This window comes from Podarcis melisellensis (genome assembly GCF_964234715.1).
Source record: "Podarcis melisellensis genome assembly, chromosome: 4".
In the NCBI taxonomy this organism is placed as follows: domain Eukaryota; kingdom Metazoa; phylum Chordata; class Lepidosauria; order Squamata; family Lacertidae; genus Podarcis; species Podarcis melisellensis.
The window spans coordinates 26,104,304-26,130,135 of NC_138531.1; the positions used below are offsets into that span (position 1 = coordinate 26,104,304).

The window sequence follows — 25,832 nt, forward strand, 5'->3', positions numbered from 1 at the left end:
AGGATGTGTATACATTCCCATTCACTACCATCACTGCAGATTCCCAAGTTCCATAAACAGGAATGAACTCTTTCCATACAAGACCCTCCCAGTTCGCCTCTCATCGGCTCTTGGTTTTTGCCCATACTCATAATGTTTCTGATTCCCAACTATTCACGTTTAACCAAATGGCCACCAGTATTGTAACACCTTGGCACTGTAGGTGAGTTTCAAATATTTTGTAAAATAATCTTATTGTGTGCAAAAAGTTGGAGCTTGTCAGAGGCAAGGGAAACTTCCTTCAGAAAATGGAGTCTCCAGATGAAAAAAACAACATACACTTTAGCAAAAGAAATGCAAGCAGATGATAAGGAAAGCAAAACAATAATTTGAAGAGCACATCGCTAAAAACATTAAGACCACCACCTCCAATAATAAAAAAAATAATAATAAATCCTTAGATATATTAGAAGCAAGAAAGGGGCTAGCAGGATCATATATGTGCTAAATGAGGAAAAGCAAATAGCAGAGAAGCTAACTGAATTATTTGAATCTGTCTTCATTGTGGAAGATGAAGGCAAGATCCCTGTTCCTAAACTAACTTTCTCAGAAAGGGAGACTGGGGCAATTAGTGGTGCCAGGAGATTACGTTCTATGCCTAATGACAAATTAAAAATGAACAAATCAGTGGGTCCAGATGGAATCCACCCAGAGTTCTTGAACTCAAATGTAAAAACTTTAAATAAAAATTTGTAACTTGTCCCTAACTGGAAAGTGCCAATGTAACAGCAGTTTTTAGATCCTATGGGAATCTGGGGAATTATGGGCCAATTAGCATTTGTTCTGATGATAGAAAGCATTCTTAAAGATATAATTGCCACACATGTAGAAGAACAAATCTTGCTGAAGAAGAACCAGCATGGCTTCCACAAGGGTAAGTTCTGTCTAACCAATTTTCAGAGTTGAGTGTCAGTAAGCATATGGATGGGGTAATCCAGTACACATTGTGTAGTTGGACTATCAAAATGTTAATAAAATTCCCAAAGACTCCTGTAAGGTTAGCAGTCACAGGATAAACAGACAGATCCTCTGATTAAAGGATAACTGATTAAAGAACAGGAAATGGAGAGTAGGGATAAATTGATTCTCACAATGGAGGGGTGTAAAAAGTGAGACCTCCCAATGGTTAGTGTTGGGACCTGTGCTTTTTAACTTGTTTGTAAATGACCTGGAGTTAGGGGTGAGCAGTGAGATGGCGAAGTTTGCTGATGACACCAAATTGTTCAGGGTGGTAAGTACAAAAAGCGATTGCAGGCTGCTACAAACTGAATGAAATGGCATATGCAATCCGATGTAGGCAAGTGTAAATTGATGCACATTGGGGTAAAAAATTCTAACTTCATATATATGTTAAGTGGAATGTGAGTTAAGCGGTTATGGTGCATAACAACTGACCATTGTGCACATTCACCAGGCATCATGGAGAATGTGCACATAATTCTTTCATGAGGAGGAGATGGTACACATTTCTCAGTCAATATATCTAACCTCCAATAGGCCTTGGGAAATGTGCATATTTTGATAGAATTTTGTACGTTTCTCAGGCAGGTTTTGGATTATGCCTGACTGCTGTTTTCCTGACCTGAATCAGAGGTACTTTACACTCTTTCTCTCCCAGCTCTTTTCCCATGATGATTGACCTCATGCTGCTATTAAGCTTTTTCCTAAATTTAATAGACATACTTGAGGGCAATTTCCATCATAATCATGGCTGGTTTAAACTTTCCCTCTCCTTGCAGCCCCCCTTGTGCTGCTCAACTGACTGGTGAACAGCTGAGAGGTGAAAAGGGGGCTGGACACCAGAAAAAAATTGATATTTTCCTGCCCCCCTGTCTTTCTGCTACTTGCCTGATCAGTATGATGTGGGCCATGCAAGTACTGACAGTGGTCTAGAAGCAGCTGACTGCACTTGTAAACAAGAAACGGGGAAAATGTGCATGTTTCTTAGATTATTTGCATACTGACCAGAGATTGTGCATGTTGGTTGGACAGTGTACAAGATTCAGCTGAGATATGCACATATCCCAAGGTCTGTTGAGTATGCATATTAGCCAGAGAACATACAAAATTCAGTCAATATATGAACTTTCTCAAAGGCCTGTTGAAGATTATGTATACTGACTGGGCAAAGTACACAATTCCTTCTTCATGTAAGGATCCATGCACTTATTCTCCTTGAGGCCTGGGGAATGTTCTTGTCTTTCCTATCTGTTCTTTGTTTCATTATCATTAGTACTGGAATTGACAGAAACACATCTTGTAACAAGCCAGACAATTGGCCCGTTTAGCTGAGTAATGCATATGGATCGACAAGATGCTTTGTAAATGGAAGCATTGCCATTACTAGGGTCTCTTGTCGCTACCTCTAGCAGCAGTGCTGTCATCTCCCCTCAAAGTTTGTCATATTTAAAGACAAGCCAGAATGCCTGGAAGTAGACACTTGTCCTCCTAGATGGAAGGATGTATTCAACGCTGCATGAATGGAGTTCCACTTCTCATCTCCCCTCCCTGTGCATCTCCAAAATCTCCCATCACTGTGCAGCATATTTTGCAGGTGCGCAGGGGAGCAGAGGAGGACGTTCTATTGAACATGCAGAAGCCTGGCAAGTGGAACAGCAGTGTTGGCTACATCCCTGAGGATGTAAACATGTTCTTGACACCAGTCCAGAGAACTTTGGCTGATGCTACTTTGGTGTGTTTGTGTTGCTAAAAAAGCCTCCTGCAGGGTGTGGAGGTTGTCGAGCTCTGATTTCAACCCTTTCGCATGTCTGTCTCCCAGTAAATTCACCCATGTCATGAAGTGTGCTGTTCTAATGGTTTGACTGGGACTTCCTATTGATGTGCAGGCATCTTTTGTGATGATTTACTTTGACATATCTTCAGATGAACTTCTTCAAATGGATTATACCTTTCAGTGTTCCATAGTTTGGTTTTAAATCTACAGATCAGAAAGTTTTATCTTTAATCATGGTTAATCCTTTATTCTTTCCTCGCTCTCTTTTCACCAGCTATTTTCTTGATTTTATGCATTATTTATCTAAAGTATATCAATCAGCAAAGCAAGCCCCTCTGAATTTGTTATTGGAGTGCCAGTTGAGATGTGAATAAAATAATGATTGCCATGTGTGTGTGTCCTGTGTTCTGTATTTCCTAAGTAATGAGATTGTTAGTGCAAACTGCAATAGTTTTTAACCTTGATACGATAGTAGTTTTATTTTTACCACAGTTTTAAAGACCATTGAACATGTCATTTTGCAAAGCACATCTATAGGTATTTGTAAATCAAACCAAAAGATTTATGGTATCTTACTTAAAGACAAGGAGTTTGCAAATTGGGCTTGAGTCCCACTGAAATCAAGGGGCGGGCTTCGTTGATCTTGCTGTTTTTAATTGCAAGCAAACTCAAATTATGCAAGAATGTAAAAATCATAACATTATGCAACACATTTTGTGTGTGTGTGTGTGCAAATGTTGCTTAATTTATATATGTTCCAATTTTATACTTGTCATGGTGCAGAATTTGGATTACCCAGTTATAAAAATTAAGTTATTTTGGTCCCAGGTACATGCATGCAGGTCATACAGGATTACTTATAGAACTGCAACCTGGAAAAATCTCCTATTTATTTATTTACTTGATTTTTAATTTCAAGGAACAAAACACCCCCATATAAGGAATAGAGCTTCTCTTACAGAGATGAAAGAAAAAGAGCAGCTGGTGGTTGTAATTTTAGACATATTCATGCCTTACTTTGGTAACACAGCACTGTGAAGTATATTTACAAATCCAATTAAATTTAAGTTAAACAAGAACATTCACTTATTTTATAAATGATGAAGAGCCTGCAGGAGTAAATCACATGCTTTTTTAATGCAGGAAGCCAGAAGCCATGATGTGGAAATATTGGGGAGCGGGAGGCAAAACAGGAAAGTCTCTCAACTTCCTTACTTGCAAAATACTAATTGTATATTGGCTTATGATTATTGTAGAATGCACACTTGAAAATCAACATTGGGGAAACCTTTAAAACAGCACTTTCAGTGGCTCTATCATAAGGTTACCAGATTTTTTTCAATGAATCTGGGGACACTTTTCAACGTCAGTAGGAATGATAGGATTTTGTCAGTGAAAATCACTCCCTTTTAAAACTGCTGTTTGCTTTGGGATGAAATCCTTTATTAACACAAATGAATATATCCTTCCAATGCTAATAGCTTCAAATGAGCAAATTCCACGAGGACCACTACAAGGGAGGAAAGGGTTAAATGTCCCCTCCAGTCTCCCCCAGCAGCTGCTATTTGTATTTGTAATTTTTTTTTAAAGTGCAGAATTTTATAACATGGGCGGCTTGGGCTTGATTTCTTGATGTTGCTGGATATTGATTTTCAAAACTCTTCTTCCATTATTAACAGTCTACCTGTTTGTTGCAAAAGTTTATCTTGCTTTAGTTTGCTTCTGTTTTAATGTAATTCTAAACATGTATGTGTTCCTGCTGGTTGTTTACACATTTCTGTATATTCTGTATGATGCAAATTTGCAGCATAGATGGCTTTCTTATATTGGCTTCTGGGAAACAGAAGAACATAAGTTCTGTTGGGTTAATCAAAGCATTTGTATTAACAGAAGAAAATCAACACAACATGGGCTCATTTACAAGTCACTACCACTTGCTCACTACTTCCTGGCTTGTAAATACAAGTTAGGAACATTCACTTCAATGGGCATAAATTAATGTCAATATTGAAAAGTTGTGGTCATTTTGTGAAATGAGCTGTAGGTCAATCAGTAGATTTCCATCCCAAGCCTTTGCTAAATGAATTGTCTGTGGGATCTCTAGATAAACCTTTCGGATTTATGTAATTAAAATGTTTTGAAATATTGGTGGGTTTTTTGTGGTTTTTCTAGACCAAAAGTGTGGAAGTGTCTTTGTTTTCCCCTTCTCGTATACAGAGCTTTGATGTGCCTTCATTTCAGCCCATTCCGTCACTACAAAACCATGCTTTATCTTGCCATGCAACTGCATGTTTTTTAAGAAGATACAAGTCTTGAATGGTTTTAATATCCTAAACATTTAACAAAGTTGTTTTGAGACACAAGGACTGTGCTTCTAAGTGTGCATTATTATTGGGAAATAAGTGATAGCAGGTCAAGCTGAAGGTTGTGTTTAGATTGTTATTTAGTACGTAAATAAATTAGAGCTGAGCAGCGGATCTGGCCTATTGTGTAGTCATGTTTGCTAGAATCTGTTCATGACATTCTGTGATAGTTGCCTTACCATGTATCAAAAAACATTTAGTAACTTAACCATTTTTGATGCCATCCATAAGGCTTACATTCCTTCCAGTTCCCTTTCCTTCTCCGTTTATTGTAACATCCACGAAATCAAAGCATTACTTGTTGAAATAAGTTGTGCTTCAGATCTTATACATTCTAAAATGATAGTTACCTAATTTCCAAGGGGATGAACTGATAGTTTGGATTTAGGTTTTTAATTTATGTGAGGGAGCTACTGATAAAAATGTTTGGAAATAAATAGCCATTCCTTACCACACACAAAGGGATAACAGTGTTTCCATGTCATCAATTTCAGTGTCATTATTGCAATAGCATCCTTTATTTCGGTAGAGTAACAAGAAATTACTTGATTTACACTGTACTTAAAAAGTTAATGATGTGTGATCGTTTTGTGCAAAGAATAGCACAATTCATTCAGTGTTGCCTCTTTTTACGACATGGTGGTTTTTTATGGTGTTTATTCTTTTAAAATTAGTTGCAGTGATGTGTCAACGATATTTCTTGTGCCTAATTGTTCTGGGTAATGATGAAGTACTCCTTGTTTAAAAGAACATCTATTTTTATGTTACCTTGCCTTGTCCTTTGATTTTACTTCTTAAAGTTCTTGAGTTCGAGCAAGTTAGACGGAAAACACTTGTTTTGTATCTTCTTTTTCCTACGTTTGCAGCATAAAAGATCTGGTTTTGATCCTATTTTCAGAACAACTCCTGTGTGTAAGTGGCTTATTAAGATTTCTGTACCATAGGTTTTCGGTTTAAGTAGTGACCATTTGCCAAATGGGAACTTGCCACCTGGTAAACTGGTATCATCCTGTCAGGTTGTAAGGAGGCTTTGACTACACATTTGGTACAGATAAGTGATAAACAATTCTCAATATAGGCTTTGTGGTGGTGTGTTTCTTTAGCTGTTGTGGCAGAAATATTTTCCTCTACACCTCTTGTATGGTTGTTCCTTTGTATCTACTCCTTATTTGTGTTTAGTTCTGAGAATATTGTCAAGAATGTGTTTCCCCCCTTGATCCTAAATTTTATAGTGACAAATAAGAGAAGAAGCAGTCTCGATATTATGTGACTCAGGTCAAATAGATTTTGAAAGTGAAGGCTAATACTTTGAATTATGCTTAGCAATAGAGTGGAGCACCATTACAATTTTTCTTCTAATGACCAACCAATGGCTACTCCATTGAAGCAGTTGCAATTCCTAAATATTTTTTCATAAATGCCTCTTTTATTAGGTGTATTATAAATTCAGGCTATCACAACCACCCAAGATATTTTGCAGTATCTACAGAATTTTTTTTTGCTTTTGCAGTATCTACAGAAATTTCAATTATATTAGTGAAAATTCATTATTGCCTGATTAAGTTACTGGCGAAAGATCATTATTGCCTGATTATGTTACTAGGCTCTCTATATAGAGTTTTCTTAGATTTAACTAGGCAGTGCTAATCAAATCTGCTCATAGCTGGAAAAACATAAGTGGCAAATTTGTTGGTCAGTCTCACATAAAGTAGTGTGAATACACCTATGGTAGTAATTGGCATACGCCCCCCTTCCAAAAAAGAAAACTAGACATGATATGTCCCAATGTCCAATATTTCAAATAGCTGCTATGTAATAACAATCCTGCAGTTTTTAGAAACTTATTCTTTCATATGCTTTTAATAGTGCCTGGATGTTTATCTTTTAATTCTATTATTTTGCATTAGGCTCCCGTAAAGAATCTGCTCCCCAAGTACTGCTTCCGGAGGAGGAGAAAATTATTGTAGAAGAAACAAAAAGTAATGGTCAGACTGTGATAGAAGAAAAGTAAGATTTTTAAAATTTCTTTTAGCAAAATGATGGCTTTTAAGCAGTCCGCGTTCTTGAGCATAGGAAGTTTTTGTGTGATAACTTGAGCTGCATATAAACTTGTTCCTTATATACTCACTGGCTTTATTTTTAAGCAGATGAATATCCTACTGGAGTTCATTGCTGACTTGCGTATAAATGTGCACTGCCGTTCCTCTCTAGCCCATTAAGACTAATATCAACAATCTTTGGTTCTCTAACTTTTCTCTTTGCATCTTTCTCCCTTCATCCTTGTACCAGCTGGGAATTGATCAGTTTTGTGGGTAAGGTGGCATTCTTGAGTGCTCCGGGATTTCTGCTCTTATTGATACATAGAATCACTACTAGGTGCCTTTTTTTTGTACCGGTTGACGTTATTGTTTCCGTTTTAAAATGTGCAGTTAAGAGTTGCTTCATCTCAAAGCCCATTAAAACAAAGAGGATTTGCAGATGAACAGCATCTGCTATAGCAGATTGCTCCCTAACCAAGCAAAGTGATTTTATGCTGCCTAGTTGTATAACCTCTATTCCAAGAAAGGCTAAATTAAGAATATGCCAGAAAAGACCAAGAGATACTGCGGAGGAATACGTTGGCCATTTTTGTTTCACCTTAAAAATTGTATGGCTTCTCATTTAAATGTGTATTGATAGTTCTTGATGTGATTTTTATATTTACTTTAACGTAATATATTTACAAAGTATTCTATCTTAATTTTCTGTTTTAGAAGTCTTGTTGACACAGTATATGCATTAAAGGATGAAGTTCAGGAATTAAGACAGGTTGGTAAAAGATATATATCCCACCCTTGATCAAGACAGACTAGGAGGGGGCAGTATGCTGTGGTTTAGGCCATTTAAGATTTCAAAGAGTTAGCAATAGAATCAGTAAGCCCCAGGAGCAATGCTGTTTCATAGCATCAATGCTGGAGTGGAGGTTGAAGGAGGAGCATTAACTTTCTGCTCCTGCACCATGGGCTATATAGCAAATGTCTGAAGAGTGTGCTCTGCCTCCTTTAGATCTGTCTATCAGGTGTCAAGGTGGGCCAACAATCTACATATCCTCCTTACTTTGCTGATTACTGCTATCACTGTTACTAATGTGGGGTCAGCATTACTCCATGCAGCTCCCTGCTTCTTCACTGCTGGTCCTTCCTTGTGGCATATAGGCACTAGGCCTTTGCACTTTGCTCTCCTATGACCTGACGGCAATGTAATACCTAGTGAACTAATTGTGAAAAGCCGAGTCATACTGCGGAAATGCATAAGCCCTATCGAGAAACAGTGAACGTGAAGCTGTGTCGCAACTCCCCTTACCCCCATCATCAGCTATAAACACATGGCCTTCTCTTTGCTTTTGATGCTTACTAACTGTTGCGGCATTCAAGCAGATGTATTATTGTAAACAGTTTGTGAAAATGAAAGCCATATAATACAAGCCCCGGAAAGCTATTCCCAAGTAATGCAGATGCGGAAATGTATGCTGGACACATGTCTAGAACGTTGGCTAGTCTCCGCCCTTTTGCTCTCAGTGTTCCAAGTTTCCAAAGTGAAATATATCCCTAAATATCAGGATTTCTTGGTCAGAGACTAAAAGGAATAAAATGAACCTTTCAGTAGTGTTAAATAATCATGCTGTCAGCTCAAGGATTTCTGCTTTCCCTGTCTCCTTACCCCCTATTCTGTGCACAGCCCATGCCCTTCCTAGATCAGCTCTGAAGCATTTGGGGAACAGATTTAGGGGGCGCACAGGGGTAGTAGAGGTGGGAAAGTCTCGTTGTGCAAGTGGAAATTCTTGTGATGACAGGACAGATAACTTCCTCCCACATTTCAGCATTACCGTGTACAAGATTATTATTTTTGGAGATATGTTAAGTTTCGAGTACTGCCATGATTTTAATGTTTTGTGGAGTTCCCCCCGTTATAGTAAAGGTAAAGGGACCCCTGACCATTAGGTCCAGTCGTGACCAACTCTGGGGTTGCGGCGCTCATCTCGCTTTATTGGCCGAGGGAGCCGGCGTACAGCTTCTGGGTCATGTGGCCAGCATGACTAAGCCGCTTCTGGAGAACCAGAGCAGCACACGGAAACACTGTTTACCTATTTATCTACTTGCACTTTGACGCGCTTTCGAACTGCTAGGTTGGCAGGCACAGGGACCGAGCAACAGGAGCTCACCCCATTGTGGGGATTCAAACCGCCAACCTTCTGATCAGCAAGTCCTAGGCTCTGTGGTTTAACTCACAGTGCCACCCAATAAATAGTTATACTTTATAACTATTTACTTAACATTGTTCATGTACTTAAAATTGAGCCCCTTCTAATATGATACCTTTTCTTCCATTTGTGGCTTGGGCCTACTGATGTAGAAGTGTTTTTTTACCTCATGAGGCAAAATATCTCTGGTCCCTGGATAATATTACAGAGCAACAGACTAGTGCTCCATGAGATCCTCATGTCTTCTCCTTATACAAACATCTCGATGAGAAACTAATCTTCCAGCTGTTCAGACCAAGTTACCAAGATATGTTTCTCTTTTGTTTGTTAGGATAACAAAAAGATGAAGAAGTCTCTGGAAGAAGAACAAAGAGCTCGCAAGGAGTTGGAAAAACTTGTCCGGAAAGTTCTAAAGAGTATGAATGATCCATCTTGGGATGAAACCAATTTATAACAAACTTACTGTTGTTCTTTTCTTTTTCTTTCTATTGAAAGACCAGTTGTCAAATCAAGCTGGGAAGTCTTCTGACATTTAGTCAGTGTTGCATAACAAGCACTACAAAGTAGGACTTAACTGGATCAAATTATTTTTATTTCTTACAATGTATAATAATAATAATAATAATGATAATAATAATAATCCATTCACTTAAGCTGTCTGTACTTAAGTGTAGATAGCATGGACCCTGAACTGAACTAGAATTAACTTGTGTGCATTTAAATTACCTCATTTTTGCAGCAAGTGCAACAGCTGGCTAAGCAGTCCATGACCCCACCCAACCCGCCCCCCAAAACACTTTGTAAATATTATCTGTAATTTTGAATGCATATGTGATCAATGTATCAGGGCTGATATAGTGTTATAGTTTCTTCCTGTAATGATTGCAGCAGACAGACATGGCAGTGCCTGATGCTCTTCTAAAATTTACTGAAAATTCTGCTCCAAGTTGGATTGTTTTAAATTGTTCTAGACATAGTAGATGTTAGTTGCAATTTTTTTTTGTAATTTCCCTACCTATTTCCCAGTATTCACCAGCCTGTTTTAATAACTTAAATTTATTTATGTCTGTTTAAAGCTTCAGACACAATTTTAACACGCTTTTTAAAAACACCAAGCTGTCAATGCAGTGACAATTGACACCATTTTGTATTCAAGTTAGCATCTTAAAGATCCAAAGACAGACAGTTAAGTTTCTTTTGGCATGCCAATATGCAGAATTACTAGTTAAAGGTGGATGTACTTGCTCTTGTGTTTTTTTAATGGCTAGTTATTAGATGATTTGTGTAGTACGTTTTTTTTTATGGTTGTGCATATACTTTTAACATACAGCTGGCTAGTATTTTAATTGAACACTCAAGCACTGCTGTCAAAACAAAAAGTCCCAATCAAGTGTGTGTAGGGGTTTTTTGTTTTTGTTTTGGGATGGAAAAAAATGTATTATTTATTTTTATCATGATCGTAGCAAGTTTAGGTTAATGTATGCATGTAAAGCATTTGCAAAACTCAAACCTCAGAACTGACATTTGATCTTCCACTACTGTGCAGAAATCATCCCCTCCATCCTTTAAGATCAAATGAAATTATAGTCCACATAACCTCCATTCCCTTTATACAAGTAATAAATAAAAAAGAAAGGAATGAGGGGAAAACCCCAGTGCTTTATGAAAATAAGTCTCTTTAGTTTTCTCTGTCCGTATAAAATGGCTGTTACGGTGAAACGCGGCACTGTGACATTTTGGGTTGCAGCCTGGGACTCTGCAATGTGTTGGTAATCAGGGACTCTATGACGTGCAGTTTGGGCAGTATATACTTTTAAATTACCATTGTGATCATGTACCATGTCAGTGCGTCAGACTGAAGGTTGCGTAACATTTCTTGAAGACAAAGGAACTAAGGGATTTGACTCCTGGTGGTGTTAAATATCAGTCTTACTGCTGAGTCTAGGCAGGATCCTGCAGCAGAACGCACCCTTGTTCTGAGCTCTTCCCCTGCCTTATTGTGTAGTAAAACTTTTGCCTGACTCTTAATAGCATCACATATGTTACTTTACCTGCCCCTCAGCTGGTGATTTGGAGTAGGGGGGAACACTTGTGATGAGATCAGAAGTCAAGATTGCTTTTACTGCATGTTACAGGAGGAGCGATCCCAACATTAGGGGTGCCATCTAAGGAGGTAGCTCTTGTGTTTCTTATAATGTCACCCCTAAAAGATGACACGTCTCTGATACTGTATGCTGTATGGTTGATTCTTCCATCAAACAGGCAATCCACATTCCCTACCCACGAAGCAATAAGAATCAGCTGTTTATTGTTTCTCGCTGTCAGCAACCAGAAATGGGCAGCTATACTTCCGTTGGAAATAAATGTTTATTGTGACGATAAAGGGCTTATGTGGCTGCTTATTTTATGAACTGCCTTCATACACACATAATTTCAGGAGTGGGAGTAAATTTCATGGGGCTAAATATCTAAATACTGCAGTGGTGTTGTGAATTTGGAAATAGGAACTAATCCCAGTCCTGGAACTAACCCTGTTTGACATTACATTACTGCACAGTATATGTTAGTGCAAACGTGCAGGAGCTTAAAAGGACAGTCCCTTGCCTTGAGGAGCTTACAATCGAAACTTTCAACAAGTTTCCCCAGGCTTACCTTTTGACACTTTTGAGATATGGTGCATTATTTTTATTTATGATTCCCCCCCCCCCCAATATCTTTCTGGGAGGAAAAGCGACTTGCAAGGAATTCAAATATAAAAATGCCCCCCAAATAAACAAAAATAAATAAACACAAAAAACATGTACTTCTCCACCCCATTAAAAGAGGAGCATTAAGACAGGCTAAAAATGGTATCAGTTTTGGAGAACAAATATGTATTTGCCTTGGAAAGCTGAGTTTTCTTGGAGAGATCATCCCGCAATCTAGGGAATGGGGAAAACATTAATGAATAGTCCTGTTCTCTCATTGCAACCCTCTGCATGTCTGGAATTTCCCGGCTTTTCAGCCACAAAAGGAACTAGTACATAATCATTTTTTGGGTGGCTAGATCCCCAACCCCAAGTTGAGAGAGATTTCTACATTCATATAAAGGGAGCCAGCTCATCAATTTCTAGTGTCTGTGCTGTAATCTTCACCAGTACCAGTACTGAATGTGCTTCCCTCCACCTGGCACTTTAGCCTTAGGCTTCATAGTCTGCTCAATTCCTGTTAACTTAGCAGTATACCCTGTATGGACAATGTGGTACAGCCTCCTCAGCTAGAAGCAGGAGATAACTTCTCCAAGCCATGGGCAGTTTTGCAGGAGTCCGGGGAGAGAGCTACAAACCTCATCTTCTCCTTTCTTTGCTCAGGCTTTGTGTTGCATTTTTTTACTTCCATACCCGTATCCTCTCAACCTTCAGTACCCTAGGCAACCAGTTTAATGACAACACACAGTCAACTGTGATGTCACAACTTGCAGCATCCTTTAGTTGTTCCCCATGACAGCGGGGAGATCATTTGGCAGACTTGGTGGAGAGAAAGCATCAGAGGGGGGTCAAGGCAGGTTTCCACACTAGCTAGATCAGCCACCTGCTAAATGTATGGAAATAGTAGCACTTAACCAATATCTTGAGTATTTTTTTCCTGAAAGAACTTACGAATCAAAGCTGTTGGCAAATCCACAAGAATGTAGCCGTTGTTGTTTTTGTTTACATGACTGCATTAAATATTTTTTTACGGATCAGTATAATTAAGCCCATTAATGAAAGACCTGGAAGAACTTGGGCAGAACCCAAGGCTTATTTTCTTAATGTATTGCCTAACATTGTGGTCTCCTCCTGGCTTGTGTGTTCATTCGCCTCTGAAGTTAGACAGGGCAATACAATCTCCACCCTTGCCTCATCGGCTGGAAAAACGAAATACTAATTTCCTCCGTTACGGGTTTGCAGGTAAGAAGTTAGCAAACTACTGCTTTGCTGCCATTAACTGATTAAAGATGACTTTTTACAAGAGGTGGTCAAGTTAACTTTGCACTATATTCACGTTCACTGTTGGGATACAGAACAAATTAAGTTACACAGGAAGTGTTCTGGAAACCTTGGTTTTTTCCTCTGTGTTTTAATAGTACAGAGTTGTATCCAACCTGTTGTTCATAATAAAACAATCTTTACTACACTAACACAAGCTGCTTCCCTAGCTCTCTGTTTGAAAGCCATTCAGCTATGCCTCGCTGCTGGAAGTCCTTAATGGAATAAATAAAATCTATGTTTTCAAGCAGATCAAAGCAAATGGGGGTGGGGAGAATCGTGCTAAAAACAAACATCTTTTACAACATTTGTGGACTAATTTTGCTCTTAGCTGTGCTGTTCCTGGCTGAAACAATGATGATTCAATTATTTCAGGAAAAGTTTTCAATCGTTCTTTCCAATTGAGGCCACCACCGTAAGATTTCTGGCAAAAGTTGTACAGGTGTTATATTATCTGCTGGGGAGCTCCCTCTGGTGGCAACCACATATAAAACTGTTAAAAATGGGAAGAGTGCATGCAAATGGACACATACAAGAGCAAAGGGGCTGCTGAAACTGGCATCTTTGAACATATATTTTTCAAATAAAAAAATTACATATGTGCATAGATTGTCTGAAACTGGTATGGCATTCAGATAACGATACCAGTTTCAGACAATTTGAGCTGGTGCTAAAACACGGCAGCTCAAATTGCCTGCAGATGGGCTCCATCTGCCTGCTTGCTTGTGCCTTTAAGGAAAGCTCCTGTCCCCCAGCTGAGCAATTGAATGAAGTCCCAATGCTCCTCTAGCTTGTGTGAGCTGGAGTGTTATGGGAGCTTTGTAGGGCTGGGCATGGAGGAAGAAGCAGCCGTGATACATACCAGAGTCAGACATGATATCATATTGCAGTATTTAGCTGCTGAAATTTCACAACTTGAAAACCAGATATTGCCCAGCCCTAAAGGGGCTAGGAAACCCAAGTCCAATGAGGAATGTTTGAAGGAGTATCTTTATCCTGGAAAAGAGGCAATATGGTAGCCATTGTCAAATATGTGAAGGGCTCTCACATAGAGAGGATGGGAGAGAGCCACTATAGCTCAGCGGTTGAGTATTTGCTTCTTATACAAAAGATCTTTGGTCCAATTCCTGACATGTTCAGGTAGGACAAGGAAGGACTCTTGCCTGAGACCCCAGAGATCAGCTACCACTCATTGTCAACAAAACTGAGCTTGGTGGGTCAATGATCTGCCTGCTGTGTTCCAAAATATGGTCCTGCAAATATGCACAGGATGCTGGCAGAGTAATGGTCCCACAAGCACTGCCTTCTGTGGGGCATACTAGGTAGCAATGAAAGTGTGCCAGAGTTTCTATCCTGAACAGCCAGTCCAGAAGGACACTGTGGTTCATGGCATCCATATCTGTTGAGAAGCTGCTGAGTTACAGTCTCCATTGTCTACTTGGCAAAGGTCAGTACGTAGAACCACAAAGGAAGTGTCAGTGGGAAACATGGGTCAGGAGATGCAGGAGTACAGAAAAAGAAACTTCCGACTTGAAGAACTATTGAGAGGAACGGGTATGGCTGGAATCTAGTCTTTTGGGGCTTCATCCTGTCCCTCAGCTCAAGTGACTCATTTCCCATTTACTTTGACCTGCTGCGTTAACTTCAGCATAGAAATCTGTGTGCAGAAGTGTCTTACAATATCTGTCTGCTGTTTGCATTCCACTTGACACAGACATTTTGTGAGAAGTTTGGTTTCCCTGTCCCAAATCAGTCATATGGGAGCAAGACAGATCCACATATGTGCAAAAAGTCTTTGGATATGAGGTTTTAGGATTGAGGCTATTGAATGCAGCTCGTAATCTATTTAAAACAAATAGAACAGCAGTGCAAAACTCTTAACTTATTTGAATAGATCTATTTAAAAATCATGCTTGCAATTCACTTTGGGCCTTTGGGTGTTTCTCTTTTTTGAAGTATGTGAATTCCCCTTTTATGAAATATGCCGTGAAAATGTATCAAGAATTGAGTGTTCAGAGTTGGGGTGCTGTTTCCACAAACAAACGTGCTATAAGAAAGCTGTACCACGTAAGTAACTATAATTTTGTAGCCCAAACTCAAGCCCAGTTGCCAACCTTTAGAGCAAATTCCCCTTTCTTCAAGTAAGAACATTATTATTATTATTATTATTATTATTATTATTATTATTATTATTATTATTATTGCCATCCCTTTGTGGCTGCTTCTAGAAAGCAGATTTCCTGGGACAGCCACAAATTAACTTGGCAATTACTGCACAAAAACAAGGAGCTGTGATACAGCATTGCATTTTCAGTGTTCTCTTTGCACTGGAATTGAGTTGCAAAGTGCCTTGGGAGCCAACTTTCTGGAATATAGGATAGAACAAAATGCAGTGAAAACGAATACCTAGGAGAATACCAAATAATCCTATGCACAGTTGCAACATGGGACTCTGAGGCACAGAGCCAGTTCAGAGGCAGTGTGGATTGCCTTCAACCTGGCTGGGCCCATCTGAACTCAGATGAATAAACCTGTTGGGATTCAGGGCTACAATCCCATTGGTTGTGGGTCTCCACTAGATGGAGGCGGTAAGTGCTGCTTCTGACTTGGCAGGGCCTTAGCAGGACCTGAGCACCTGCTTTGTTTGTTGGCTACTTAAATGGGCCTTGGCCACAGCAGCTCCCCAACTCAACTGGCCTGCACGGCTGGTAGGATGACCACATCATCAAACAGAGGACACAGATCTTCATAAAATTTGCATAGGCCAATCTATATGTGCCAATTCAGATTTAGAAATAATTACTATAAATTAAGGGACGCGGGTGGCACTGTGGGTTAAACCACAGAGCCTAGGACTTGCCGATCAGAAGGTTGGCGGTTTGACTCCCCGCGGCGGGGTGAGCTCCCGTTGTTCGGTCCCTGCTCCTGCCAACCTAGCAGTTTGAAAGCACATCAAAGTGCAAGTAGATAAATAGGTACTGCTCCGGCGGGAAGGTAAATGGCATTTCCGTGCGTTGCTCTGGTTCGCCAGAAGCGGCTTAGTCATGCTGGCCACATGACCCGGAAGCTGTACGCCGGCTCCCTCGGCCAGTAAAGTGAGATGAGCGCCGCAACCCCAGAGTCGGTCACGACTGGACCTAATGGTCAGGGGTCCCTTTACCTTTACTATAAATTAAATAGAAGTAGAATGCATTTCATGATAGTGGGGAAAACTTTGGGCTGTCCAAGTGTTTTGGTTCTTTAACTTTAACTGCAATATTTTAAACTATTTGGACCTGTCAATGCTTCAAAGAGCTGACTCCTTCAAATACAGGATAAATGGCTGGCCATGGACTTCAACATTCATGACTGCAGTCCTTTCATCATTTAGACAAACCCGAACAGGCTGTGTATGAAGCTCTCCTTAACTGAAATGTTGCCTAAATATACAGTTGCGTATGTGCGCATGATTTGGGGGAGGGGAAATATCCTGGTTAATGTGGCCCTTTTAAAAAATAAATAAATGAGAGAACCATCTCTCCTCTTAAAGTGAAGACTGTGCCACACAGGAAAAGTCTGACGATGTCAACTATACCTTTTCAGTTCAGAAGATGGTTTCAATCGCTTTGAAGGGAAGTTTATCTATAGGATTAGGCAGAACAGGATGACTCTCAGAGGCCTGTTTTAATCAGTGGCACAGACCACAAGGTAAGGTAGGCAACTGCTGTGCTTGTAGTGACCACGTAACTCTCCATTGCATGCTTGTAGCAAAGCTGTCCTTTATAAAGAAGATAAATAAATTCAATATTAACACTTCACCCTGTCAGAAATTTGAAGAAAGTTGCATTTTTATTTTTAGAATACATGAAAGCGTTTATTTGCTTAATAGTGATCGTCATGGTGGCCTTCTGTATATTTGTGCTGTATAGGTAAGTTGACGATTTATACAAACTTGATTAGCTAAATATTGGCCTCCCATGAGTTACTTAAAATATTCCAGGATTTAGCCCCAAGAAAACGTTTCTAATGTTATAGTTTAGAAAAGGAGAGCAGGATTTTATTTTTTTCTTCATATTGATTCATGAAAGAAGGTATGAGATCCACCAAAAGGAGGAGATTGAGAGATGTGTGGCTGAGGGCTATAGGTTTTGGACTGACTGATTGAATAAATGAATGGGATAGTTCCATCTAAAGCCTATAAAATGCTTTTCTTTTCTTTGAAAGAAAGTTTAGATCATTTGTAATATCTTAAACTGGTTGCATCTGGAAGAGGGGGCTTTCTTGTTTGGTGGTCTATGTGGAAGAGTGGGAAATAATAATAATAATAATAATAATAATAATAATAATAATAATAATAATAATAATAATAATAATTTTATTATTTGCACCCTGTCCATCTGACTGGGTTGTCCCAGCCACTCTTGGCAGCTTCCAACATACATGAAAACCTAATAAAATGGTAGACATTAAAAAATTCCCCTATAGAGGGAATACATCACACCAAGATATACCAGTATAATTCTAAATTTAGATTCCTAAATTAATCAGCATGCTGCACTGGGACAAGCAAGGCAATTTCCTTTGGTTTTATGTGTGTGTTTTCATCAAAAGGCTATTAAGAGCTTAACTACAGGTAAGATCAGGGTCCCATTCAATCAAGAAGCACCTGTAAGTAATGGTTTCTCAGATAGCAAAATGTGGGTAACCTGTGGCCTTCTGAATGATGTGATCTACAAATCCCAACACACCCACATAGGCCATGTGGACTAGGGCTGATGGGAATTGTAGTCCAAAACTGCTGGAGGGCAAAACATTGGAACACCCCTGACATAAAAGCGCATGAACCCAATATTATCTTGGGACTGCACACTGCAGGGTGAGATCAGTGATAGAGAATGAGTTTTAAAATTTTAATATTTGGGGAAACTTGGCCTGTATCAGTGGCGGACTTCGGGCTCTCAAATTTTGGTGGTGACCTGGGCGATGCTAAATTTTGGCACACACATTCCGCCTCATTCACTCTGTTCTACAGCATTGTTGTGGCACCCTCTGCTGTGCAATGCCCAGTATGGTCACACAGGTCTACTGTAAAACTGCTCTTCTAGTATTACTGATCTTCAAGCTGAGGAGCTGCTAATGAGCTTTTGAGAAAATCCAGGGATTCCTGAAACTGTTTGAAAACCACTGGTTTAACATAAAGTCCGCCTCAATCCAACAGTGCAGTGTGGAATTTGCACTATTATTATTGTTATCATGGTGGATAAAAATGATTTAAAAAACCAGATTTTTAAAATTTAAAACAGATTTTTTAAAATTTAAATTTAATTTTTAAAATAAAATGCTTTTGGAGGAAAAATCTTTCTAAAGATAGTTTCTATTTAAGTTACATTATAATCCAAATGCTATTCATCAGGAAATAAGTACCAGTATTTGTTTTCTAAGTTTTCCATATGTGCCTAAAACTTAGTCTAAATTTTTCTTTTTATTGTTTAACCAAATCAGTTAACAAATACGGATACATATGCTATAATGTTACTGTTTTAGTTAAATTGTTTAAATTGTTATTAAGGAAATGATTATTTTTCTCCTTCCAATAAAGTACAGCAGAAAAGTTGTCCAAATATAAACAGGTAACTTATTAAACCTCACAATAATTTCATAATTATCTGTCTATCTTCTAACAGTATAACCAAATCAGTAATTTTTGATATAACTGTAAAATCTACTCTGAAAATTTATTATTCCAAACATGAAACCTTCATCTGGTTGTAAATTATAGATTATACCAGCAAGAATAAGTCTTTCTGTAAAAAAATGATTTAAATCAATTCTTACTGACATGATTTAAATCAATTTTATTCAAATCAAATCCACCCTGGTTATTATTAACAGCAAATAACAAAATTTCAAAACAGTTGTTGCGCAGGTAAAAAGAGAAAGTCATCTTTAGAGGATGAAGTGAAAAGTTCATCAGATGAAAGTGACAGTTCTGCAGAGTCTGATGAAGATTAGCTCCAGGTATATGAAAAGTAAGTGGTTTTTGTGTGTGTGTTGCCCTGTGGAAGCAATTGCGTGTCGAGGTCCCCAAGTCACCCCCCAATAACTCACACATCAATTTTTGTTTAAGGTTTTTGGCATGATTTTGGCCACAACTTTATTTAAATACACACATGTGAGTGGTTGCTTAGACATTGGTTACGACTATCTGTCCTTGCCCCTGGAACAGAACTGACTTCCGCTGGAATTTTGCAATGCAGTTCTCAAACCAACCAATTTTTATTTTTTTTAAGGCATGCATTGGAAGAAACTGTGCATGAATAAAAAAATATTAGTAAACATAACATTCAGAAATGCCTAATATTAGGAGAAATGGCTAGCAAAAATGTGTCCATTAGTCAGAATCACAGACAAACATGTGTTAGGAGAAATTTGCACCAAATTTTTAAAGACATTTCATGAGGTTGTTTTTTTTTTTAAAAAAAATGCAGAGAACTGAATTGAAGATTGGAAAAAAGAGAAAGAGAGAGAAGCAAAACTGACTGTTGTTTTGATTATGTTTTAATGGATGCTTATTGCTGACTTTATTCTTAAATGCTGTATACTACCTTGATACAGTATATTTTTATGAACGTGTGGATTATCAATCAATCAATCAATCAATCAATTAACTTTCCAGCAGATAGCACTCAAAGTACTGATTGAGACAGGAAGGGTTAGTACTGGAAGTGGACATGTCAGAAAAAGAATTGCGCTCTCTCTCTCTCTCTCTCTCTCTCTCTCTCTCTCTCTCTCTCTCTCTTTTTCTGGATTTGATTGATTCTAAAGCAAGTCATTTTGTTCTGTTTAGCTCTCAATGAATTGTAGAATGGCAAGACAGAAGTGGACACCAAACTTGGATTTAATTTGGCCGTGATGACTTCATTGCTTACTAAGAGCCTGCCCAGCGCTGACTCCTGAAACAATAGGGTCTTATTAAACAAATACCAACTGTGCCCTTTTAAAATCTTACTGTGCTTGCTTTAGAATAGCTGCAACATGCCCATTAAAAAGAAAAGGAAAAAAAGAAAAAATCCTAGGAGGCAGTTATGGAGTTGTGTTGGAAGGGGAGGTGTGTGCATGGTGCGCACACACACAAAATAAAATTTTGTAAAAAAAAAAAGCTTGGTTCAAAATCTTTCCCAAAGGGTGTGTACACATGATGTTTTATTCTAGAATCAATGGGGACTTGTTTTTTCCACTTAACATACTGCAGGGGCAGCAGTCAGGGATTATGGTAGTGGTAGTCCGGAAACATCTGGAAACCCATGGGTGAGAAAGCTGCTGTAGACAGTACTGAGGTAGATGGAGCAATGGCCCTATGTTCATATATCTGCTGATCTCTTAGCACACTGGTGTTTCTTGACACATTACAGTAGATTCCCCCGCACATTTAAAACACATTCAATGTGCATGGCTTCCCCCAAAGTATCCTGGTAACTGTGGTTTGTGAAGGATCCTGGGAATTGTATATCTGTGAGGGTAAACACTACAGTTCCCATGATTCCTTGGGGGAAGTCCTGCCCTTTAAATGTATGGTGTAGATCTGTCGCCCCAACCCCCACAGTTTGAGAATCACTGCATCACATGTTTCATTATTCCAGTACGTATGGTGAAATCATAGCTGGGAAGAGAAACCTGGCTGCTATTATGTTCAAGTATATCCTTTTCAAGCAAAATGCTTCCCAGTTCATCATAAATGTTACCAAAGGTCCCTTTTGTCCACCTCCTTGAATAGCTTCTTTTCTTCCCCGCTATCCTTGTTGCTTGGAATTAAATTCAAAGTGTTGCTTTATCAAGCCCATTTGTTGTTATAGTCACTAGTTGATTGCAAATGTACATCCATTCTCCCACCCCCCCTCCAGCCTTTTAAAAAGGGCTGATCACTATGGTAACCATATTACAGAAATGATCTTTTCGCCTGGTCTCCTCAAAACGCCCTTCAGAAAAAAGGTCATTTGGCATTAACATTTTCTGACGAAAACTTGAAATGTTGGCGGCATTGAGACTATTCAAGGCTCCTTGCCATGGTCTTATTTTGCTCCCTCCTTCCCACCCACCCCTCTTAACCATTCCATTATCTATATTTCAGAACAATATCAAAACAATGCCAAATATTGATGCCCCACATAAATTTGAGGTTGCAGCAGTTTGAACATGTTTTGAAATATGAAGATTCTATTAAAAGACTGCCCTAGGAGAGAAATTAATGGCAGTATTCTCTCCCTCCCATCTCCTTCTCTTTCTCAAGGACGGGGGAAATGTACTTTAAGTATACACTTTTGCTCCATGAATGTCAGTGTGCAATGGATTCAATGGATGAGGAGGACCATTGATTCTGAATCATCAAATCGCTGTTTGTCTCGGAGAACTAAAATAGCAACGCCAAAGGTTAACGTTCTAGGGAGAGAAGTGCTGAAAGGGGTTAGGCTAGCAAAAGGAGGGACGGACCCAGTTCTGATTATAATAACAGAGTCGCAGGTTAGCAATACAGAAAATTATTCCCATTCTTTCTCATGCCATTTGCATTCAGCTTGATTGGACATGATGTCTTGGTGGTACTGACACGGTCTGTCCAGGATACTAATATTTGTATCCCAGAGGGCAAAATCTTCAATGGATTTTTTTCCAAGTGCTTCTCTCGCATTTTGATAATGGGTAAACCAGTTAAAAGTTTGCCCCCCCCCCAAAAAAAAATTAGGGAGGAAAGGTGAGTGTTAATTCATGTTGATAGGTATGTGCAGTGGCGTAGCGTGGGTTGTCAGCACCCGGGGCAAGGCAAGTAATTTGCACTCCCTAACCCGTGGATTTGTGCTCCCTAACCCGTGGATTTGCGCCCCCTAACCCTAACCCCCAGATGTTGCGCCCGATGCGGCCGGTCCCCCCTGCACCCCCCATGCTACGCCACTGGGTATGTGCCATTGATACAAGGTTTGTGCCAATGCCATCCTAACTTCATTCCTCCTCTTTGCCCAGAGTGCTGCAAAAGACTAAGAGGATGTTCGTTTAATTGGAAAGCCTACTGAGATCTAAGGCAGCTGAGGCAAAGGAAGCACTCTTTCTTTGCTCAATGGCACTGGCTGAAGGATGTATATAAGGTGGCCTTATTAAAGTGACAAGGCAATTTAATTCTTTTGTGCACAATGATTCTACTTCATTGATTTACAATGGGAAGGATATAATTTTGCTAGTGTTGGCAAAAAGCTCAAATGTCAGGCTTTTCAAATTGCCATACTTGCCTTGTTCGGGATGAATAATGAATAAGTCACCTTTTGTCTCCTGTTAAATATTCTTGAATAAATACAAAGAGCACGGGAGACATAAATGATCGCCCGATTTTTTTATGTTTAAAATAAAGATCAACATTGTGATAAATGGTTGAGAATGTTCCAGGTGAAGTAATATGACTCTGCTGATAATTATGTTATCAATTATAGAACCGTCCAGGTGTAGAATGTGTGGCAGGAAGACAGACCTGCAAAACCCAGCATGCCAAGCATCTCTGAAGGAAAAAAAAAAAACAATTTACAAAGCTTATACAGAGCAGGAAAATCTTGAACATGAACATTCTGAAATTGCTTTGATACGTGCGTTCATCTGCAACTCTGGCCAGTGTAAATTGTTCTGCACCAGATTTTGCAAAGCACGCAGCAATTGCAGTTCACTTTGGTTGGGTTTGAATACTGTGCTTTCAAAGAGGAAAAACCAGACATCCTGACTAAGAGAAAAATAATGACTTCACCACACTCAGTAGTAATCTGCAAATTCTGCAAGCCCCAAGAAAGCACCCTACTGTATTCATATTTGTACAGTTTGCTTATTCCATGTCCCAGCAGAGCTTAACAGGGTAACAATAGGGGAGGGGAATCTATTCAAATGGATAGCATCCTGCAATTTGCATTTTCCTTTTCATTTGAAAAATACCATCCCATGTTAATACATGGAGATTTATGTGGAAGAGGCCTTTTACACTACCATCCCATAACTTCCTGATCAGCTGCAACATCTAGCTAAATCCTGCTGTTTTTCACTATATTAGTCAAGTCCCTCACCTCCTGTCATCCTAGAATGTGGAAGTGGTCAAGTTAAAAGATGATTAAAGGGTTAATGTTTGGGGTAGTTTGACTATAGGGGAGCTTCTATTTCCTTGTCCTGTAGTTAAAGACTAGCCAGGGCAACAATAATGAATTTCATTTAAAAAATGGTTACTCAGCTGTCGACTTGGCTGAACTTTGGTCTTAATGTTCAATATTTTAAATACATTCACTTGGTCCAGTAAAACCTATCATCAGTATATGAATTGTACATGAATTAGATCCTGTGGCATTCTGTTCTCATCCAATAATTTCGATTAGGTTAATTTCTACCTTACTGCTGAGGGTGTTTTTTCCCCTTTGTGTGGACACAACTTAGATTTAATTTTATGGAAAAAGTAGTATTTTCTTTCTTTCTTTCTTCAAATAGGTAGCTTTAAGAAGGTTTGATGAAAGCTCAACACAGAATGACTGTATCGATCCATGCACTTTCATTCAAGTGGAGCATTTGAATAAGAATTTCACAGAAATTCATACTTGGCTGGCCTAGACAGAATCATGTAATTATCTCTGTAAGAAAGTTTATGCAGAAATCTGGACAATCGAACAGCAGGAGGTGGAGCGAGTATGGCATGTGCAAATAAATTCAAAGTTGGGAGGCATTGCTAACACGATGGTTTGTTTTTTTTAAAAAAAATACACTGTGTGAACCAGATGCAGGGCATCAAAGGTTGGCATCATAGGGCTCAAGCCTTCAACTTAGCAGAGGGTATCTCCCCGACGCATCCTTCCTCTTCCTCATGGTTGCTCCCTGTTCAATGGCACTCTCTGAATTTAGGAGCAATGCAAAGAGAAGGTCTGCACTTGCCTTGCCCTTTGGGCAGAGGACCAAATTGTTGCAAGAGGGTGTGGTCAGAAGAACAAGGAGGAATGGAGGTGTTCTGCTTAGGCTCCAACCACAGACCCACCCAAGATCTGGAGTCAACACTAATTGTATGACTTCACCGGGTGGAGAAATAAAGAACCGAATTCAACAGCTCAAGTAACTGATCGTTATTGTAAGGACAACGATATAAGAATTTTAGCGAATGCATCCAGGAGCAGACTGAAGAGATCACAGAATTGTCAACAGACCAACTGGGGGGTTGTGCCTGCTGTCTCTGTTCTTGGCCTATGCATATTGTAGCTGCTCTCTGCGCAGCTGGAAACCCTGCAAAAGGCAGCGCTGCCCATTGCATGGAACCTACATCCATAAACTTGCATGTGCAAATGTTTGCTGAGTGTGTGGAAGGCTGAGCCGGTGGTAAGCACCATTACATCCTCCTGCATGGGGAAAAAAGTATAATGTGATGATTATACAAAGAGGGTAGATTACATAATTGGATTAATTAGGCAATGCATTTTTAGTAAGGACAGGAGAAGGTTGGGACCTTTGTATAAGACACTGGCGAGGTTACATCTGGAATAGTATTGTCCATTGTTAGTAACCAAGTTCAATAGGAAAGAAAGCTGGTCTAGATTCCTGCCAGAGAACGAGAGACTGAGAGAGCACAATGAAGAAGATAAAAGAACTAAATAATATTAGCTGGTTTAGATAATTTCATCCAAATTCATTTTGTGACAAGAGATTAAAGGGAGCTTGTCCTTTTTAGCTTGGAAATGAGGCTAAGAGAAGATATGATGCTATTCAGTAAATATATTAGCAATGGATAATAGGAAAGCCACCTAATTAGGTCAAAGAATGTTGTGTGTACAAACTCCGGTGACTGCAACATGGAATTTAGAGTTGAAATCCAAAGAACGTTTCCAATGGTTGCTGATACAACATTCTAGAATAGTCTCCCTGGAATAAACATTGGTTGAAAAAGTTCAAAAGAGAACTGGATACATTCGCAATGCAAAATCCAGCTTGCAACTGCAGTTCACTTCGGTTGGCACATTGATTGGTTGTCTGGAGTAAGGAGCAGGGGATAGATGGCCCTTCCATGTTTGCCCTTTGTTTCCCACCTTGTTAAACAAGATGTCGCACACACTCTGCCTCAGTTTTCCTACTTTCCCCTGATCCAGCAGTGCTGTGTCTACATCCTTGCTTGTTTCACTGACAGTCACACAGTCGGTATGATGCCTTCCTGCTCCTAGGAAGCATACTTCATTAAGCTGCTGAGCAGATTGGCTGCCATTTTCTGACACCAGCTCACTCACTCTTATCGTAGAATCAAGTTTGATAGCTAAAGATGTGGTCAGATTCCCTGAAATTGTGAACCCTACTTAGTACCTAAAGATGGGTTCATTCATCATGAAGAGCCTTCTAAGTGTACTTGATACTGTTGTGTACTTGATGCTGAGCGTACTTTAAAATCAAGAAAACACCTTCTGACCTTTCTGTTTGACACAGGAAGA

The 25,832-nt window shown here is 39.3% G+C and overlaps 2 protein-coding genes across 9 annotated transcripts in view; both read left to right on the forward strand.

Moving 5' to 3' along the window:
* Nucleotides 1-11,759, forward strand: part of ARHGEF7 (Rho guanine nucleotide exchange factor 7) — an 83,713-nt gene extending 71,954 nt beyond the window's left edge. For 2 of the 5 annotated variants that reach the window (XR_014167682.1, XR_014167683.1), the window contains 3 exons: nucleotides 7,044-7,143; nucleotides 7,890-7,944; nucleotides 9,708-9,791. Coding sequence is in view for 3 of the 5 variants with exons in the window: in XM_081908184.1 (XP_081764310.1) it covers nucleotides 7,044-7,143; nucleotides 7,890-7,944; nucleotides 9,708-9,830 (278 nt within the window). In the remaining 2 variants the exon portion in view is untranslated. Of the gene's footprint in view, nucleotides 1-7,043; nucleotides 7,144-7,889; nucleotides 7,946-9,707 lie in introns of those variants that run through there. The other 3 variants (XM_081908184.1, XM_081908186.1, XM_081908185.1) reach the window with 2 other exon arrangements.
* Nucleotides 11,760-12,102: 343 nt separating this feature from the next.
* Nucleotides 12,103-24,039, forward strand: TEX29 (testis expressed 29). 4 transcript variants are annotated; one of them, XM_081908319.1, is made up of 5 exons: nucleotides 12,103-13,305; nucleotides 15,340-15,450; nucleotides 17,222-17,291; nucleotides 19,278-19,391; nucleotides 23,863-24,039. In XM_081908319.1, the coding sequence occupies exons 1-4, from the start codon at nucleotides 13,119-13,121 to the stop codon at nucleotides 19,372-19,374; spliced, it is 465 nt and encodes a 154-aa protein (XP_081764445.1). In that variant the 5' UTR covers nucleotides 12,103-13,118; the 3' UTR covers nucleotides 19,375-19,391; nucleotides 23,863-24,039. The 4 variants fall into 4 exon arrangements, with proteins under 4 accessions (XP_081764445.1, XP_081764444.1, XP_081764446.1 ...); XM_081908318.1 differs by lacking the exon at nucleotides 23,863-24,039 and adding an exon at nucleotides 22,375-22,527; XM_081908320.1 differs by lacking the exon at nucleotides 23,863-24,039 and adding an exon at nucleotides 20,210-20,432 and having other exon boundaries at nucleotides 12,108-13,305; nucleotides 17,252-17,291.
* Nucleotides 24,040-25,832: the final 1,793 nt, after the last annotated feature.